General features: G+C 63.4%; 2 protein-coding genes across 7 annotated transcripts in view; both read left to right on the plus strand.

The window, feature by feature from the left end:
- The window catches only part of STRN4 (striatin 4), a 26,501-nt gene extending 12,763 nt beyond the window's left edge, over window positions 1-13,738 (plus strand). For 2 of the 5 annotated variants that reach the window (XM_058707864.1, XM_058707868.1), the window contains 13 exons: window positions 1,656-1,797; window positions 4,997-5,156; window positions 5,710-5,844; window positions 6,189-6,304; window positions 7,850-8,025; window positions 8,104-8,151; window positions 8,455-8,576; window positions 9,767-9,937; window positions 10,096-10,236; window positions 10,683-10,781; window positions 10,894-10,980; window positions 12,300-12,535; window positions 12,767-13,738. In XM_058707864.1, the coding sequence (XP_058563847.1) occupies window positions 1,656-1,797; window positions 4,997-5,156; window positions 5,710-5,844; window positions 6,189-6,304; window positions 7,850-8,025; window positions 8,104-8,151; window positions 8,455-8,576; window positions 9,767-9,937; window positions 10,096-10,236; window positions 10,683-10,781; window positions 10,894-10,980; window positions 12,300-12,469 (1,567 nt within the window). In that variant the 3' untranslated portion in view covers window positions 12,470-12,535; window positions 12,767-13,738. The remainder of the gene's footprint in view (window positions 1-1,655; window positions 1,798-4,996; window positions 5,157-5,709; window positions 5,845-6,188; window positions 6,305-7,849; window positions 8,026-8,103; window positions 8,152-8,454; window positions 8,577-9,766; window positions 9,938-10,095; window positions 10,237-10,682; window positions 10,782-10,893; window positions 10,981-12,299; window positions 12,536-12,766) is intronic. The other 3 variants (XM_058707866.1, XM_058707865.1, XM_058707867.1) reach the window with 3 other exon arrangements.
- A 2,599-nt stretch (window positions 13,739-16,337) lies between these two features.
- The window catches only part of PRKD2 (protein kinase D2), a 36,810-nt gene continuing 33,594 nt past the window's right edge, over window positions 16,338-19,553 (plus strand). The window contains exons 1-2 of one of the 2 annotated variants that reach the window (XM_058706077.1): window positions 16,338-17,274; window positions 19,374-19,512. In XM_058706077.1, coding sequence (XP_058562060.1) covers window positions 17,035-17,274; window positions 19,374-19,512 — 379 coding nt within the window. In that variant the 5' untranslated portion in view covers window positions 16,338-17,034. The remainder of the gene's footprint in view (window positions 17,275-19,373; window positions 19,513-19,553) is intronic. The other variant, XM_058706078.1, reaches the window with a different exon arrangement.

Here is a 19,553-nt window from a genome sequence, read left to right on the forward strand (position 1 = left end):
CGGCGCTCCTTCTGAGGCTCAGGCCTTAAACCGCTCAGCACGTGGGGCAGCAGCTGAAGGCAGAGCCTGGGTGGCACCCCCAGCCCCCGGTGGGGAGCAGAATACACGGCCACCGCCCTGGGGAGCTCTCACTTGTTCGTCGTCTCACTGGTAGTTGTTCCTCAGCATCAGTGACTTAACATTTGGTGACGTTCGGTGCTGTGCAGAAGGGGAAGAAGGAAGAGTGATGGGCAGTGGCCCTGCTTTGAATGGGCGGCGGGGGGCCTCTTTACGGGGTGACATGTGGGCAGAGAACCGCAGGAGATGGAGTAAGCCGCCCACGGGAACAGCGACCGTCAGGGTCCCGAGACTTGGCATGTTGAGGAACCCACAGCCAGGCCTGTGTGGCTGCAGGGAGTGAGCGTGTGGGGCTGTGGTCTGTGGTGAGGTTGAAATCTCAGGAGTGAGATGAAATGGGGCTGTACCGGCCACGATAGGGAGTTTGGATTCTTCTCTACGGGTTGTGGGAAGCCCGTGGTTTCGAGCGGGGGTGTGACACAATCCGGTGTGCTGGTCGGCTTCGAGGAGGAAGGGCTGGAGGGCAGGAGCCGGAGTGCGGCTGGGAGCCTCCTGCGGTGTCCTGGCGAGAAGCGGAGGGCGCGCCAAGCGGCCAGCCTCTCCGTGGGTTTTCTTTTGGAAGGAGTGGATGTGGGGAGAGGAGGGAAACCGGGGGGTGGCTCTGGGGTTCGGGCCAAGCAACGGGAGCCGCGTGGGCTGCGACAGGGGAGACGAGTGGAAGGAGCGTCGAGGGGGCCATCGAGGGCGGGCGGAGTCCGCGGCCGGGCGGCCCCCAGTGCAGGTGACGCGTGGCCAGCCTGGAGCTCGGGTGGGGGTGGTGGGGGCTGGACTCCGGACTCCCCTCTAGTTCACCAGCATGCGAGCGGGGTTGGCAGGCTAGAGGCAGCAGCCGAGGAGGCTGGGCCGGTGCAGCCGTGTTGCCGAAGGAAACCCCAGAGATGCTCTGCTGGGAGGCCGCACACCATGCGGCCAGGACGCGGTGCCGGATTTGGCAGCCCGGAGGAAAGATCTGTCCTCCGGGCAGTGACCGTAGACCTGGGCAGTTGACAGGAACTCTCCGGAGCATTGGCCCCGTGGCCATAAAGGAGGATGTTTGTGTTTATCTGAACTTTGAATTCCACCCACTTTTCTACCCTGGAGTCAGGTTTGGGCAAATAACCCTTTTGTTAAAACCCGTTATCCGCTTGGAGGCATCCGACGGTTGGCCAGGAGTGGAAATGGGAGGCCATCTGTCAGTCGGGAGGGTGCAGGTGCGTTGACGGCTGGGCCGCCCACGGGGCCGCGGACGTTTTCAGAGTGACCGGTTCCTCTTTCCCGCCGGGCGCGTCTGCCGCTTGCCTGATCCGCGCCCGTGGTTTGCCCGGGCCGTGGGAACGGGGGCTGCTGAGTCAGCGACACTTGCTCGGCCCACTCTCCTGACCCGGCACTTGAAAGTGTCGGGGTGGGGTGAGTGTCTGTTGGTCAGAGGCTGCGATTGGAGCCCCGCGTGTGATCATGGTGGTTTCAGCCCCCTTGAGCGCCGGGGCCAGGCTCTGGCCGCCTCTGAGCTTCGCCACCTGGCGGGACTAATGCCCCCCCTGCCCCCCTGTCGTGGGCAGGAACGCGGCAGGCAAAGATGGCAAAGAGCGCCTGGGCGGCTCGGTGCTGGAGCAGATCCCCTTCCTGCAGAGCTGTGAGGACGAGGACAGTGACGAGGACGACGAGTTGGACAGTGTGCAGCACAAGAAACGGCGGGTGAAGGTGCGCTCCCCGCCCCATCCCCTCCCCCGGGAGGGCCCCCCTGCTTTGTGTGCCGGTGGCACAGTGCCCCCGTGGGTGCTCTTGGGGCCGTGTCTCTGGCCACGCCCCTGCCTCGGTGACCAGCCGGGGCCTCGTCTTCCCCCACCCGTCTCCTCCCATCCTTTCTTCAGCTCCGAGAGGCTTCGGCTCTCCAGACTGGGCCAGCCACACCCTGCCCTCTCCGCGCTCTGTCCCTTGGGCTAGTCTGACCTCCATCACCCACACCACGTGGCTCTCTGCCTTCTCCCTCGATAGACTGTGAGCTCTGCCAGGCGGGGACTTAGTGTGCTCGCAAGCGTGTGTCCTCCCGCTCTTCTCTTCCCAGCACCCAGCCCCCGGCGTGGATGGCCGCTGCGGTCAGCCCGGGGCCAGGTTGGGGCATCCGCGGGGGCCTTGGTAGTTTTGAGCGTCCATCCTGCCCTTGCGTCGAGACCGAGGCCCAGGGGCACTCCCCGCAGGCCAGAGTCCAGATCTCAGCTTGGCTTCAAGATAATGGCCCTTGCCCCATTTGACCCCTGCGCCTCGACTGCCAGAGCCACCGTGTTCCTGCCGTTTCAGTGGCACCGTCCCCAGGCACGACGTGGGCTCACGTCACCTGTCCAGTAAAAAAAAACCTCGCTTTGGGCCTGTGCGGACCTAGCTCTGCTCTAGCAGCGGCGACATGGAGAGAGAGGTCCGGTCCCTGGCATGGGGAGCCGGCGGGGGGCTGGTAAGCAGTCCTGTGCCAAGGGACGTGCTGCCATGCGGGCTGCACGAAGGGGGCCTGTGTGGGGCCTTCCCATCAGAGCCCTTCTCTGCCTCCTTCAGCCTCACCTTAGCGCCCCTCCTCCGCCGCCCCTCCACGCCACCTTCTCTGACCTCTCACCGGCCCTTCCTCCCCTTCCCTCGGCAGGGTCGGAGCCATCTGGACCTGGACCGCTCTGGGTGCTCCCTGTCTGGTGTCCCCACATCTGTGTGGGACCACATCTGTCCTTGCCACAGCTCTGTCTCCAGGGTCCCCGGTGCGGCCCAGCATAGGGTCCCGCCTAGCGTAGGCGCTTGGGGAACGCACAGAGCCAGGACGCTGGAGCTGGGTTCCAGGAGAATCAGGATGTCTCCGAGGCTGGGGCCTCTGATCCTATTCGTGGTCTCTCCTGTGCCTCTTGGGATTTTCACTCCTTTTTCAGCTCTTACCTCATCCTCCTCTGGGAGGCCTGCCCGCTCCTCTCTGCTCCTCCCAGCAGAGATAGATCATCGCTGACTTACACTCCCTCAGGCTTTTGTGTCTGTCCCCGCACTTGTCCCGCGGGCCCTGCGGGGGAGGCTCATCAGACAGGGGTCTCGCGCCTCCCCGGGCCCGCTCTCTCACCCAGGAGACCTTTAGTGACCAGACTGTTCTTCCAAAGACCTCTAAGGCTCCCGCAGTGGCCACTGGCCTGGCTGTGTGCCTTCGGGCATGTGATCCTCTTTGTCTTAGCAGCAGTTTCAGGGGCTCACCGTCTCTGTCTCTGGGTTGTTGAGGATTTCTTTAACGTGAATTCGTGCCTGTGGAGTCCTTGGCTACGCCGGGGCTGGCCGCACCCGGTGCTCGGTGGTGGCAGTGTTCGCAGCGCTGGGCACGGTGGGCAGAACGGAACTGCACGGGACACCTCTGTCGTGGGCCCTGGAGAACGCCTGTTTACGCTTCCATGCTTCTGCAGAGCCCTGGCCCCACCAGGGCCTCTCTGGGCACGCTGGCCAATCCTTGAGGGAAGGAGGAGGAGGTCGCTGCGTCCCGTCCCTCTGGTCCTCCCACACAGGCCAGTGGCTGGCGCCTCACGGACGCCTGAGCGATTTTGACTCCACGGATGCATAGCCTGCTGTGCCGGCTTGGAGTGCTGGGCCTGCGTGGGGGCGGGGGGGGGGGGGGTGGTCAGCCACACCCTCCAGGAGCCTGCGGTCTGACTGAGGCTGGCCTTGTGAGTGCCCGGACTTGGTGCAGTCCGGGGACACTTGGGAGGGAGAAGATTCCCCGAAAGGGGTGGTGTTTGAGGCCGGTGGTCGCCAGAGTCCCAGTGCCGGGCCGGGGTGTGCTCTGACACCAGCGCCTGGAGCAGAAGTCAGAGAGAGACCCGAACTGTTGCTGAAAATCCTGGAACCCCCCTGAGTCTTCTCAGGCAGCCGTGGGGGTGGCGCGCACACAGCCCCCGGACGGCACTTTGTGTACGACGTGGTGACGCGGGCACCGCAGGAGGGTGAAGGATCGGATGAGGGTGTCCCTGTGGAAGGCCGGGCCGCGTGGGGAAATGCGGGCGCCGTGCTGCTCCGAAGTCCCACGTCTGGGATGGGGTCCGAGCTTGCGGAGGGAGGAACACGAGAGGGTTTGGTCGTGACCCTGCGGAAGACCTCGCCTGCCTGGCCTCCTGCTCCTCCGGGCGGGGGGGACGGTGCTGTGCGCTCTCGGTCCAAGGTGGCGCGCGCTACGGAGCTTCAGCCCACCCAGCAAGATGGAAGGGAGACGCGGAGGACCCTCGGTGATCTTCCGGTCCAGAGCCGCCTCAGCGTCTCGACTGGTCTTGGACCGGGGACCTGGGATGCGGGGCTTCGCTGCTCAGCCTCGGTTTCCTCGTCTGTAGTATGGGAATAAGTACAGCGATGCCAACTCTTCACAAGGTTGTGAAGTCACACGGGTGAAGCTCGCTTGGTGCGCTGAAGAACGCGTAGAGGCTGGCACGGAGTTCGATAAGCGTTTGCCACCGTCACCCCCGCGCGTCCGTGCCACTCGAATCGTGCATCTCCGCACGCTCGCTTACACACTTAGGCACATACGTCTCTCCCCTCTGCCCTGCGGCGGCCTTTGCTGTCTGCCTCTCCCCACCCCCTCCATACAGGCTTGCGGAAGGGGAGGGTGGGGCCTGTGAGGGGATCACAGGTGGGGGCAGGGGTGGGGTGGCCTGGAGGCGAAGAGACTTCCGAGCTGTGGGGCCGCCTCGGCCCCTGAAGGCTGCCAGCAGGGGGAGCGCTGCCACCAAAGCGTGTCCCGGCCCCTGGGAAGGGCACGAGGGGAGGGAGGTGGAGCTGGTGTCCGGTGTGGGACACTTCCAGGCAGGGCCAGGTGGTTCCTGGAGGCGCGGCGGGCCTGGGCTTGGGCTCGCGCCGCGGGCAGGAGCCTCCTGACCCGTCTGGTTTCCTCCATGCCCAGCTGCCCTCCAAGGCCCTGGTGCCTGAAATGGAGGACGAGGACGAGGAGGATGACTCTGAAGATGCCATCAACGAGTTCGATTTCTTGGGCTCGGGAGAGGATGGGGAGGGCTCTCCGGACCCTCGACGATGTGCCGCAGAGGGGACCCACCACGAGTTGGGTAAGCTGAGGGTTTTCTGGCCAGCCGTCCTCACCAGGCGAGGTGGGGGCACACGCGGCCGCCCACAGCTGCTTCCTGCCCCAGGGTCTCCACCGGACGGATATGCTTCCTGAGAGGAGGGTGGCCGAGGAGAGCAGGAGCCCCACACCGTGGCGGCCGGGCCCTCACCCCTTCCCTGGAAAATCCCTGTGGGGACGCAGGCGGGCCTAGCTCTTCCCGGAACGGGGCCTCTGGCCCTCCGCGCAAGCGTCTAGTTCTTGGACCTCGGGGAGGGAACAGGACGAGGACCTGGCAGGCAGAGGCAGGCAGGGCAGGGCTGCATTCTCCTGTTCTGTGACCCCGAGCCACGGGGCCCTCGGCCGTCACACAGGATGGCCGGGGACTGAGTTCCCTGCAAGGCTGGCACCACAGAGCATCCTAGCTCAGTGCGCCTCCTCTGCCTGACCCCACTCCCTCTTCGAGCCCTGGCGCTCCCTGGTCAGGACTTTCCGGCTACCTCACGTTGGCAGGAGAGGCCTCCGGTGGCTAAGGTGAACCGGAACACGGGCTCCAGCCCCGTGCTTTGTCCCTGCAGAAAGCCGGCGGGTCAAACTCCAGGGAATTTTGGCTGACCTTCGGGATGTGGATGGGCTGCCCCCTAAAGTGACGGGTCCCCCTCCTGGCACACCCCAGCCCCGGCCACACGAAGGTAAGCGGCCCCTCCCCCGGCCCAGTCCCCTGGGGCTCATAGCAGAGGGGGGCTGCAGAGCTAAGCCCAGGGCTTCTGTGTCCTCAGGGTCGAAGCCTGGCCTCTAGTCTGCAGCCTCCCTGTCCCAAAAGTTTGTCTGTCTGTCTGTCTCCCTCTTTTTTTTGTCTGTCCTGCCCTGTCTGTCTGTCTGTCTGTCTCTCCCTGTCTCTTTCTTTCCAGCTGTGATTCTTGATCTCGTCCTCTCCCTGTCTCTTTCTGACTCCTTATCTCCCCCTCTGCCTCTTTCTGTCTTTCTTTCTCTCTCCCTGCCCCTCTCCGCCCCTTCCCTCCCCTCCCCCTACCAGGTTCCTTTGGCTTCTCCTCAGACGTTTTCATCATGGACACTATCGGGGGCGGGGAGGTGAGCCTGGGGGACTTGGCGGATCTCACCGTCACCAACGACAACGACCTCAGCTGTGATGTAAGTTCTTGGGATGCCCTACCCCCCACGGGCCCTCATTGGGCATCCCGCACTGTGCCCACTCTTGCTGAGCTCTGACCCGGTGCCTGGCCTGCGCTGGGTCCCTTAGCGGGAGGACGCTGTGAGGTCATTCAGCAGCTCACCTGTTGTACAGAGGGGTGCGGACACGTACTCGGCACGGGGCTTGACAGGGTCGCCGAGGCACAGGGTCTGGAAGACACCACGGCCCCTGCCATCTCCTGTAGGCAGTGCTCCCTCCCACCCCTGGCCTACGTGCCCCTCACATCCAGGCCCCGGGTGGGCTGGCGGCAGGGCAGGACGGCATCAGAAGGGGAAGGGGGCTCTGGGTTGGCACAGCGTGGGGAAGCGGACTTGTGCAGGAGATAGGAATTGAGCTGAACTTGGCAGCCAGAAACCAAAAAACCAGGCGTGGATGGGGCCTGGTAGGCAGGCGGGCCGGGGTGACAGGGAGGCCTTTAGGGCCGGTGTTCTGAGCCCCAGATCCACAGATGGGCCTCTGGCCCTCTGGTCTCTGCATCGGGTGCACGTGCACATTTCCCCCACATTTCACCACAGCTTTTAGCAGGATCTCGAGCGGTTGGTTCCCCAGCAGGGTTGTGGGCCCTGCTGTGAGATGCCAGGAAGGGGGGCCGAAGTAGAGGCTTCGAGCAGGCGTGTGTGCCTGTGAGGGGGTAACCACACAGCGGCGGAGCCTCTGGCCCTAAAGAACGAGGGCATTGGTGACAGCTGCAGTGGGGACCTTTGGGGATAGAGCCCAGACCGAGGGCTTTATCAGCTGTGGAGCCCGTGTTGGGGCAGGACATGGCATCTTGCCTGACAGTCTGCTCATCCTCCTTCCCGATGGGCTGCCCCTTGGTCCCCCGCTCGGAGAGTGATACCACCATCCACCAGGGCACCTGCAGGGTCTCTGGGACTCCCCCAGCGACCTATTGATTCTGCTCCCCAGTCTCTCCCTTCTGTGCATACCTGTCCCCATTTCCGCTCCCCAGCATGTGGTCTCTGTGCCCTCTCTTTGCCTGAGAGGCTTCTCTCAGGGCCCCTTGGCCCCTGCAGCCACTCGTATGTGCCTACATCCAATCCGTGTCACTTCCCTGCTCTAAACCCTTCCATGGCTCCCTGTTTCACTTAGGATGAGATACGGGTTCCTAGAAGTGGCTCCAGCCCCAGCTCCTGCCACTCTCTCCCTTGCTTTCTACAACCCAGGCCTCCCCTCAGGCTCTAGATCTGGCCTGCAGCCTCAGGGACTTTGTTCATGCAGTGTCCTCCCTCAGTCCCCTCCCCTGATCTGGTTAAGTCCTGCTCTCTTGACACCTTAGGAAAGCCACACTGACCCCCACAGAGGCGGTCAGGCTGCTCGGGTACTCAGAGTTCAGGGACCTGGCACCGCGGGGCAAACTGACTTGACTGCTTTCCCGAAGCCCCCGCTGTGGGTCTGGGTGGGGAAGGGACCGGTCCTTGGCCTCCTGGATGTCAGTCCGTGTCTGCGGGACCGTGGGGACGCTGAGGCACCTCCCCCTACCCCAGCTCTCTGACAGCAAAGATGCCTTTAAGAAGACGTGGAACCCCAAATTCACCCTGCGCTCACACTACGACGGCGTGCGCTCCCTGGCTTTCCACCACAGCCAGGCCGCCCTGCTCACCGCCTCTGAGGACGGCACGCTCAAGCTCTGGAACCTGCAGAAAGCTGTCACGGCCAAGAAGTGAGGGCGGCAACCCCGGGTTGGGGGGAGCGGAGGGGAGGGGCTCTCGGTGACATCCGGCTCCTCTGCCTCCCCCAGGAACGCAGCGCTGGATGTGGAGCCTATCCACGCCTTCCGGGCTCACAGGTGGGGAAGCGCCCCCACAGGCGGGTCTGGCCCCGGCCCTCTGCACGCACACCCCCTCGCTCCCGGTGCTCTGCAGACACGGCGCTCCCACGGCCGGTTCTGGGCGCAGCCTTCGGAGGAGGAGATGGGTGTGGGGAGCTAGGGGCAGGCCGGTCCGGGGGCACCACCGGAGCCCCGGAGGCCGGATTCCTTTTGGCCGTCCTCAAAAAATCTAGCAGAGGACCTCAAGATCCCACGGAGGGGGCCGGAGGAGGGCTGAGGCTGAGCTTCTCATTTCTCCTTCGCCACTTTTGTCCCTTTCAGGGGCCCTGTGTTGGCAGTCGCCATGGGCAGCAACAGCGAGTACTGCTACAGCGGCGGGGCCGACGCCCGCATCCACAGCTGGAAGATTCCGGACCTCAACGTGGACCCCTATGACGGCTACGGTGAGGACGGCTCCCTCCTCTGGCTCCCACCCCCCTTGTCCACCGGGGCCTCTTCGTTCCCTCAGTGCCCACCCCTGCCTAGCAGTGCAGGGCCCGGGGGGCGGCGGGGGGCGCACCGTGTGCCCCCAACCCGGGTGAGCCTGGAGCCTCGTGTTCAGCCTGTGACGGGGGTCAGATGGGCCGAGGCAGGAAGGCGGTGGCGTTGGGGGGCCGCTTCCTAGAGGAGCTGGCAGGTGAGCGGACTCGGAATCCACACCTGGGCCGGGGACCGGCCCACGCAGGGGCTTGGTAGGCCCTGCCGGTGTCTTCCTGTGTCCGAGTGCAGGCAGTCGGTGAGGAGAAGTGGAGCGGGTGACAGGGGACAAGTTAGTTGGGCCGGGCTGTAGGGAGTCTGCACTTGATCCTTGGCACCCCTTTAAGAGTTAAGTGGAAAAGTGACCGCACTGCTATTTATTGTACGTCCCCCTTCTTCTGGTGCCTCTTCCGATAACTTTCTTGGTCATACGCGTGGCTCTTTACTGCATTGTGGTGGTAGAGTTTAGAGGTCTGCGTCTTCCCAAGAACAGTCCCACCCCGTAAAAGGTCAAGGGTCAGTCCCAGGTAGTCTGTGCTCTGGGCCATGCGAGCTGCCACGCGTTGGGGGTCAGCAGGGCCTGACCAGAGCACGCCGTGTGGACTTGAGTGACGGGGGAGGCAGAGGTGGGAAGGATCAGAGGGCTTTAGAGAGACTGGGCAGGGCTTGTGCCCTGGGGGCGAGGAGCCAAGGCAGGCAGAGTGGGGCACCACCCACGAGTCCCAAGCTGCAGAGGGTCTTGGGGCCACAGAGCCACCATTGTTCCTTCACCAAGGAGGACCAATGCTCCTTCACCATTGTTCCCCTTCACCAAGTCCTAAAACTTGTGTGTTGAGCGCTCGTTCTGTGCCAGGCACAATGGTGGGCCCTGTGGGCGTGGCAAGGGAATCCCCGCCCTCTGGAGCTTCTGTTCCCAGCTAGTGGTCAGAGGGTGCGCGGCCGCTGCGGCGGGTTCCGGCGGTGACGGCGCCGAGGGCAGGAGGAGTCTGGGTAGAGCTGGGTGAATGGGCGGCTAAGCCGGGCAGCCCGGCTCTCGGCAGGGGTCGGTGCCCTGGAGCTGTCTGGGGTGGGGGCGCTGGCCCTGACCTAGCTTGTTTCCTCCTTCCGCTGGGTCTAGACCCGAGTGTGCTGAGCCACGTGCTGGAGGGCCACGGGGACGCTGTATGGGGCCTAGCCTTCAGCCCCACCTCCCAGCGCCTGGCCTCCTGCTCTGCTGACGGCACCATCCGTATCTGGGACCCGCGCAGCAGCAGCCCAACCTGCCTCTGTACCTTCCTCACAGCCAGCGGTGAGTCAGGGGAGCAGGGCTGGGCGCGGGGTGGGCGTGGGAACACGTCACAGAGGAACGCGACTCCCCACGAGGGGCCCAGGCTTCCCAAGTCCCGTCCCGCAGCCCCAGGGCAGGACCGGGTCTGCTAAGCAGCCCTCCCTTCCCTGTGCCCTCAGATCATGGGATCCCCACCTCAGTGGCCTTCACCAGCACCGAGCCCGCCCACATCGTGGCCTCCTTCCGCTCTGGCGACACGGTCTTGTACGATCTGGAGGCTGGCAGTGCCCTCCTCTCGTTGGAGTCCCGGGGGAACAGTGGTAAGGGGGGGCCTCAGGGACAGGGGCTGGTATCTGAATGCCTCCAGGGCCCCGGTTCCTCCTGTGGCTCTGCTGAGCCGGTGTCTCATCAGCAGAAGATGTCTCCCCTACCCCCTCGTGGGCTCTGGGTAGGAAGGAGATAAGGTCCCAGCAGCTGCCTGGCTCCCGGGAGGGCTGAGGGGACAGAGATCATCAGGAACTCACTCGCCCGTCAAGCCTCTTGGCAGAATGCATGGCCCTTACGGGTGGCTCGTACCCGTCCTGTGGCACCCCAGGCGTCTTACGGATGAAGCACTGTGGCCCGGGGAAGGGAGAGGCCTGGGAGCCCAGGCCCCCGGCCAGCTGAGCAGACAGCAGGGCCGTGGAGACGTGGTTCTCTTCCTCTGGTCTTTGTCCTGGTCTCCCTGATTTCCCCGACATCCTTCCCTCTCCTCCTCTCCTTCCAGGCCCAACCCAAATCAACCAGGTGGTGAGTCACCCAAACCAGCCCCTCACCATCACCGCCCACGACGACAGAGGCATCCGCTTCCTGGACAGCCGGACAGGTGAGGCCCAGCCTTCCTGGTCCCCGCTCACTCGTGCTCACGGTGTCCCGTCGGGCCCTTGACCTTCCCCGCCAAGGGAAAGTAACCTGCCGCCCACCCTCTCTCCTCTCAGGGAAATCCGTGCACTCTATGGTTGCCCACCTGGACGCGGTCACCTGCCTAGCCGTGGACCCCAACGGCGTGTTCCTGATGTCGGGAAGTAAGTGGGGACTCTCCTGGCTCCTAAGGAGCAAGGGTGTGTGGGACCGAAGAGGAAGAGACGCGGGCACTGGTCACGAGGGCGTATTCTGGGGCCCCCTCCCGCAGGGGGGCAGGGGCAGGGAGCCTCCCGGCAGAGACCGCGCACGCTCAGCCCACTGGAAGCTTTTGCGTGCGTCTTCCCGCTTCATCCAGATCACGCTGTCGGCAGGGTATGTTATACCCGTCGTGCAGATGCGGAAACGGGCTCGTGGAGGTTCCGTGATTCGGTCGAGCGTGGTGGGTTGGCTGCAGGAACAAGTCCGAGTGTGTGTGGCTCTCAGTCCCCACAGGATTGTTAGCATTTGGAGCCACATGCTCCGTGGATAAGGGCACTGGGGCCCGGCCACCACAGGGCTGTGCCTCAGAAGGATGAGGTGCGATGTCGGCAGACGGGGAAGGGAGGTGAAGCGTGTGCCGGGCCATCAGGAGTGCCATGGGCGAGGCGTCTCCTTCCGCTCACCTCTGCTCCCCACTGTCAGAGTATGTGGGAGGTTGCGAGCGAGCACACACGGCGTGGGAGAGCACGTGGACGGGCCTGGTCCCATTGTGGCTGGGTCTTTGCCTGGTGACGGTAGCAGCTGTGCCTGCAGGTGCCCGTAGAGGGGGTGGTCAGGGAGGTCAAGCCCAGGGCAGAGAGGATTTGGGACAGGGCCCAGGTCCTCCGTATATAAGGGACACATTGAGCCAGCCTCCGCCACAGCCAGCCTGGTCCTTCGGACGCATAAGTCGGGCCGTCTCTGAAGGGGGCTCTTGCCCCAGGGCCCGGCCCTGTCCGCTCCACCCTCTCTGGCCTCCTCTCCATGCTCCTGCTCAGGCTGCTGCAGCCGTACCCGCCTCCTGCCCGTCCTCAGAACCTTCCCCTGGCCACCCCTGCTGTTCCTCCGCATACCCCCGTGGCCCTTCTGTCATCACGGTGACCAGCTTGTGCCGGTGCTGCTGTCCGCCTGGCATTGCTCCTCCTGTTTTCTCATTTACCGGGGGCCACGTTGGAAGGTCCACAGCACTGTGTGGGCAGCTTTGCCCAGGACGTTCACTGTGTCCCCGGGGCCTGGTACGCAGGTGCCCGGTGAGCACTTGGTAACTAATGGGTGGACGGCCAGCTGGGATAAAAGCATTCTCCTTTGGGCTGGGCATCAGGAGGTGGCCGGCAGAGGTGGGGGACGAGAGGATGGAGACGACCTCCCCCCCCCCATTGTTGAGGCTCCTCCAGTGGGGGAGGTTCGGGGAAGCCGGGCTACCTGCTGGGGGACAGTGCTCTCTGGTCCCACACCTGCGCAGGCCATGACTGCTCCCTGCGTCTGTGGAGCCTGGACAACAAAACATGCGTGCAGGAGATCACGGCCCACCGCAAGAAGCACGAGGAGGCCATCCACGCTGTCGCGTGCCACCCCAGCAAGGCCCTCATTGCCAGCGCAGGCGCCGACGCCCTGGCCAAGGTCTTCGTATGATGCCCACCTGGCCCCGCCCCGGCCTCCACCTCGGCTGGGGAGCGGGGCCAGGCAGGTGGGACTGAGGTGAGAGGCCGGACAGGAGGGAGGCTTGGTCTGGGAGGGCTTCTAGAAACCCTCTGCGTCCTCACCCCTGACGGGAGGGACCTCAGATGTATCGCTTTGCCTGGCACTTCAGGAGGGGGCCACGTTCCCAAGGTGGAAAGCCCTGGGCGTCAAGAGAGGGGACGGAGGCGGCCCGACCTCTCGTACCCGGGGTGTCATGCTCCAGTCTCCCCTCCCTTCTGTTTCCCTCAGGCGACTCCCAGCCTCGGTGGAGGCCCGGAGGCCCGGCCTCTTCCTGCCTGCCTTGGAACCTGGTGGTGCTAATGCCCCTTTCCCTGGGAGGCCATCCCCCACAGCCTCCCCTTCCCCAAGCATCCAGCCTGGGGGGCAGCCTCCTTCAGGACTTCCCCTCCCGGACGTCCTCAAGGAGTTTCCTCTCTGCGCCGGACACCCAGTCCTGGTATCTGAGCTGCTTTCTTGGGTGCAGCACAGCCAGGGCTGGGTGTCCTTGGGGATCAGCTTTTCCAAGACGCCAGAAGGTGCCAGGTTCTCTCTTTGAACCCCCGATCCCCCCTCCTTCTTCCCAGACCTGGGTGGTAGCTGTGCCGGGAAGAGCCCCAGGCGCCCCCGCTCTGGGTCCCCTGGGAAGCCATGGCACCAGCTGGACCACCTGGTCCTCCTCAGCGGGGAGCGCCCGGCCTGGTCCACTCCAGAAGCTAGCCCCAGTCCACCACCCTCTCCTCCAGTTCCCTCAACACAGCTTTCCAGACACTACCCAGCGCCTCCAGGGCCAGTAACTGCCTGGGAATCAGGTGATGCCCTCGGGGGAGGCGCCCACCCCTCTCCCCTCCCTCCCCCAGCACTCTTCCAAGGGCAGCCCCCCAGCCCCCACGGGGTCACCCATGGGGAGAGATGGCCTTCTCTCACCCCTCCCTGGGGCATGGAGGCTGGAGGGGGTCCCCCTGGTCCCCCACAACTCCCTGTATATCTGTATAAATAAATGGGATTTTAATGGAGCCCCGCCCCCACCCATGTTGTTATCACTGTGTGATAGTCTGTGTCTCCTCTCCTGGCCCTCCACTCTCTTCCTCTATTTATTTCACTCTTTTTTTGGGTTCCACCCTGAGCCCTCGGGCCCCCTTCAAGGTTCCTGTTTATAAGCCCCGTCCCCTCTGCCCTGGACTTGGATGTGAAACTTGTCTCAATAAACCCTTTGGAGTAAGATGGGTGGCGGTGCTGACTGTCGAGGGGGCTCAGGGGACCGGGGACTTCAGGAGAGGGGTAATGGGTTCTGCCTGGGCTGGGTGGAGCTCAGGGAGGGGATGATGGGTTGGGGTTTTGTGGTAGGGTGGGGGGGGGGGTGCCAGAGAGGGGCCCACGGTTTGGGCGGGTTGTGGGTGGAGGGCCGGAAATGGGGGCACAGGACCGAATCTCCCCGGGCCCCTCCTTTCTGTTCCTGAGCACACTCCTTCCCCAGGGGCCTCAGCAGCAGCCTGGGGGCAGAGCCCTGAGAAACATGACATGATGTGACAGCTTGAGACTCCCCCTCCCCACCCCCAGCCCCCATGTGTGATGGGTGGTAGGAGGCCAGAGGGCTCATCCTGAGTACTTAACTCCCCACCTCGCCTGTCCTCCCCACGTGGGCCTGGGCTTACTAGAGCCTCAGCCACCATGGAGGGTGAAGGGAGAGCTCCCGCCATGCGGGGAGGAGCCCTGAGGAGTCCCTTCCCCTCACCAAGGTGGTCAGACCCAAGTGGTCAGTTATGCACCCAGTGGGAACCAGATGCCACGCCAAGTTCATCACGTGCTATTTCACTGGGTCCTCACGACACCCTCCAAAAGTGGGATCGTTAGACCAAGTTACAGAAAACGGGGTGCGGGCGGGGGGCTGCTCAGGGCCTCCAGAAGGCCATCAGAATTTGTACCCAGTCCTGTGGGACTCCCTCTGCACACCCCTGGCCCTCGGCACGGTCTGTACAACGCGCCCAACGCTAACGCCCACCCCCTGGGTGGTCAAGGGCTGTGCCCCAGTGCCCACAGTAGGACCCGGCTCCTGTCGGGGCCCTGGGAACGCTTGAAGAAGGATGCAGGTTGGCAGATGGCCATCAGGTGACACTGACAGGAGCCTAACTGTGAGCTCCACGTGGCCTTGTTCACCCCTCATCCCTCTGGGCTCTGAGCAGCTTCCCCAGGTGGTGGTTTGGGTTTTCACTCCAGCCTCAGACTTCCTTCCTTCCCCAGCCCCAGCCGGCCCAGCCCCCGGATGTGGTGGCAGTCGCTACTGTACCGACGACCTCAGCTGCCCCTGGCAGCCCTTCACCAGGAAGGGGGGCCCGTCTCGAGGCCCCCAGCCCCAGCCAGCCCTGCTGGTCTGGAACGCAGGCGGGCAGGTGGCCCATCTCTACTGGGATGTCTTGGAGCTCAAAGCCAGGCCTTGAACCTTCAGTGAAGGGGATGGGGGCGGTAGCAGCTTCAGTGGTGATCTCGGACGAGTCTTAATGCCCCATGGGGGGTTCTGTTTCCTGAACGTAAACTAACGGCAGCCACTCTTCTTCTTAGCTGGGGAAGAGAAATCGAGTCTGAATCGCTCCTAAACAGGCTGGAGGAACTGTTTTAGGACAAGCTTGGCACATAGTAGGCCAGCATTCAATGCTTCCCGAGACGACTGACTGAATGAACATACTCTACTTAACCCCTGAGTGCTCGAGGTGCCTACCCCTTTATTTGTGCAAATTACAGTGATGGCCACCACCTACTGAACCTCAGCTGTGTGCCAGGCGCCATCATACAACCTCATTAATCCCCACAAAGACCCTCTGGGGTCAGTCCTATCACTGTCCCACCTAACAGATGGAGAAACAGGCCCAGAGAGGGGAAGCCACTCACCTAAAGGCACACAGACACATGCACAGTTCCCCCAGGAGAACAAACTGTTCTCCCTCTATGAGGTGGGGGTGGGGGTGTTGTCTTCCCCGGTTGCTATGGCCCTTTCAGGCAACCCCCCCCCCAACTCCCGGTCTGTGGCTCTCCACTCCTGAGGGCTGGGGGGGAGTGGCGAGCTGATTAAAGGAAACTACACCCCTTCTCTGTCGGCCCTGGGTCTGACTCTCCTTGCACAGATAATCCAGCTCCAGCCCCTCCAGGTTTCTCCATGCACCTTGCCAAGATTGCCAGAGACAGACATGAGTCAGGGTCCTTCTGCCCATCTGGAGACCTCTGCCTTCCCACTTGTGTAGCGGGCTTGTGTGTGGTGGTGGTGGGGGGGGGGGTCTCTACAGCACACCCTCTCCTGGGCGGGGTGGGGTAGGGGTGGGGAGGACGACGATCTGAGAAGAGGCGGACCGAGTTCAGAGATCCCGGAGCGGGCTGGACCTGACACCAGTTTCCCACCCTTTCCCCTGCGGTGGGCGCCGGATGCCGGCCAGGCTAGACGGGCCCCCTTCCTTAAAGGGCCAGGCGCCTCCTCAGCCCGGGCCCCCGCGACCTGTGGCGGGGATGAGGGTGGCTCGCCCCTCCTCTCCAACTCTGGGAATAGTTAACTTTCTAGACTCGGGTGTGTTGGGGGGTAGGAATCGGTCCCGGATCCCTGCCCTGCCCTGCATCTCGCACCCCAGACTCCCGGACAGGGGCAGGAGGGGCAGGTGACGCCCCCACTCGGAGGTGCGGGGCCCGCCCTCTCCTTCCGCCCCCGGCCCCTCGACAGGCTCCGCCCATCTCGACGTCACCGAGGCCCGCGCGGATTGGCCGACTGCGCCATCGCTCCGGACACTTCCTCCTGGGCCGCAGCCGCGGAGTTAAACTTTGGAGGGGGAAAAAGAGCCACCGGCGCCCGGCGCCGGGCGACCCTCCCTTGCCCCCCCCCTGCCCCCTCCACCGCCGCTGGGAACGCCCCCTTCTCCACGGCCCCCGACCGAACTTTTCTCCAACTTCTGAGACCCGTGAGATTCCCTCCTTAGTACCCCGGCCCTCAGGATCCCTTTGCCCATCCCTGGGCCCGTCGGATCCCTGGGATCCACTCGATCCCCGACTCAGAGACTCCTGTCCTCCACCCCCAGGGTCTGGTGAATCCCCTCGGGCCCCCTTCTTAATTGGATCCTCTGCTTAGAGCCATTGGATTCTGCGATCCTACTCCCCACCAACCCCTCCGCCCGCTCTCTTCTCAAGCCTTTCTCTCCCCAAGGGGCCCCTGGATCCTGGGCTCTCCTGATCCCTGAGATCCCGACCTGCTAGATTTTCTTGATTTCTTAGAACCTCTCAATCTCTGGGTGCCTCAAACCATTAGATCTCTCCTTTATGATTCCCGGGCGTCTGATCCACTGGATCACACTTCTCTAATTTCCCAGGGTCCCGCCATCCTCGAGTGCCCTCAACCTGCTAGGTTTCTTTTCTCGTAGCCCCGGGATCCCCGCACTCCCGCTACCAGCTTACGAGCTCCCTTGGATCCAGTGACCCGGGGTCCCCGGACTCCTTCAGCCGGATCCCGGGTGGGCGCCGGGCGGCCGGTCCCGGGCCTCTCCCCTATGGCCGCCCCCCCCTCCCATCTCGCCGGGCTCCCAGGCTCTCCCGGGCCTGGGTCTCCTCCGCCCCCCGGCGGCTTGGAGTTGCAGTCGCCGCCACCGCAGCTGGCCCAGATCCCAGCTCCGAGCTCCGGGGTCTCCTTCCACATCCAGATCGGGCTGACCCGCGAGTTTGTGCTGCTGCCCACCGCCTCCGAGCTGGCCCACGTGAAGCAGCTGGCTTGCTCCATCGTGGACCAGAAGGTGAGGGTGCAGCGTTTCTCATCCACCTTGGGGAGAGGTCTGCAGGGGGCGGGGCGCTGCCAGAGGTGGCCTGGAGCCCGGCATAGGGGAGGGAGAAGAAGGACGATTAAACCTTGGGCGACTGGGAGGTGCGGGGTGGGGCATTTAGCCCCCAGTTGCCTCCTCACCCCACTCTCCTTTTGAGGGAGGCCAGGGCAGGGGTGGGGTGCTCCAAAGGTCTCCCCAAGTTGCGTGTCCCTGTATGTTGTTGTTCTCTGCAGCCAGCAGGGAGGAAGGGAGAGGCCAGCTGGGTGTAGAGTGGGAAGGAAGGGGCCGGTGGGGTGAGCAGATGGGGGACCTCCGCATTCAAGCCCATCCCCGACCTCCCATTTGGTGGAAACAGTAGAAATCCAAGCCGCGCTGGCTGTGGCTATCGGGTGACACGTGTGGGTGTGGAATCTTGCACTAGCTGCCGTGGGGTAAGTGAGGTCTCAGAGCCCAATCTCTGCCCTCCCCCAGGCCTGAGATGTGTGGGGTGGGGCCAGCACCTCTTTGGAAGCCCCAGAAGCTCTGGGGACTCCGTCCCCACTCCTCAGGTCTGATGCTGGCCTATTAAAACAAGGCCTTCCCCAACCCCAGCCCTACCTCGCTGAGAAGCTGGGGATCACGGGGCCGAGAGGGAATCAGGTGGCACTCAATGCGTGAATTCTAGAACGTCAAAAGTTAGGATAGTGGGATTCTCTGTTGTTGGAGTTCGAGACTGTAAAAATGTTAGAATATTAGATTCCTGGGCTGCTGGAATCCTAGACTGTGAACATGTTAGACTTTTGGAATGCTGGGTTGTTGCAATCCTAATGGTAAAATATTCAAACACTAGAATCCTCGTGTATTAGATTCCTAGAACATGAAAATACCAGACCGTGCTACTCTGGGGTGGTGAAATCCTCAAACATAGAATATGTTCGAACCTGAGATAGATGTATATAATACTATCATGTGAGCATGTTGGAATCCCAAAATGTCCACGTTCCAGAATCCTCTCAGACCCCTGATGATGAATTCTTTGGGCTTCCGAGAAACCTCAGGAACTGAGCCAACTCCCCCATTTTACAGACAAGGCAACTGACACCTAGAGAAAGCCCCCTCTCCCCCCCCCCCCCACCTACCCGACCAAGCAGCCAGGGCCTAGGCCCTGTCACCTGAACCCTCTCCCAGCAGACAAGAACACATGGGGCTTCCTTCACGAACCTCCACCCAATCCCCAAACCCAGAGGCCTAGTTTTCACACCCAACTCAGTGGCTCTGTGAGAAAACTGGGTGGGGGTGGGATAGGTTGGAGGGCAGATTGCCCCCCTGGGGGTAATTTGTCGGGGGGGGGGCGCTCACATCTTCTGCCTACTCCCTCAGGCCTCACCCCCGTTTTGTTGTGCCTTCTCTGTCCAGGTGTGGCACGTCCCTTCCCTTCTTTCCAGCTGCCCCACCTGGGCTGTTTCACTTTCTGTTCTACCAGGTTTCATTTCCTGTCCCCCCCCCCCACCCCAGCAACCAAGCAGCCCCAGCTAGGGACTGGGACACCTGGGTCCTTTGGGCGTTGGGTGGGGGGGGCACCCTCCCTACCTCCAGCTCCCTTGAGCCCTAGCCTTCCTGCCGCCACCCCCGCACCCCCCAGATGTCCTAAATCCCCTTCTTCCAGCTGGCCCCACCCTAGTGCTGGGCTTGGAGCCAGGTAACAGGGACAATAGATCCAGGAAGGAAGCTGGGGAGGCGGGGAGAGTAAAGGAGCGGGTGTTCGCTTAGCCCCTCACCACACACACCCACCCGCCCCCCTGGAAAATTCTAGATGCCCACCCTCCCAGAGCCACTCTCCCTCCCACCCTAGTTTCTTTGTCCGGCCACCAAACTCTGTCAGCGGTGCTGTCTCCCAGCACACCTGGGGCCCTGGCACCCCGCCCCGCCTGAGCTTCGAGCTGCATCGGGGAGGGAGCAGGCAGGAAGCTAGGGCTGCGGGGTCTCTGTTTCCGGGGGAAGCAGCCGGCCCTGCCCTGGGAGCGTTCCAGACCGCCGCTGAAGGCAGCTCGGGGAGCCTTTCTCGGTCACCGCCTCCCTCTCCCGCCCCTCAGTTCCCCGAGTGTGGCTTCTACGGCCTTTACGACAAGATCCTTCTCTTCAAACATGACCCCACGTCGGCCAACCTCTTGCAGCTGGTGCGCTCAGTTGGAGACATCCAGGAGGGCGACCTCGTGGAGGTGGTGCTGTCGGGTGAGCGGTGGAGGCCCCCCTATGGGCGCAGCCTGTAGCTG

Source organism: Neofelis nebulosa, chromosome 17 (genome assembly GCF_028018385.1).
Source record: "Neofelis nebulosa isolate mNeoNeb1 chromosome 17, mNeoNeb1.pri, whole genome shotgun sequence".
In the NCBI taxonomy this organism is placed as follows: Eukaryota; Metazoa; Chordata; class Mammalia; order Carnivora; family Felidae; genus Neofelis; species Neofelis nebulosa.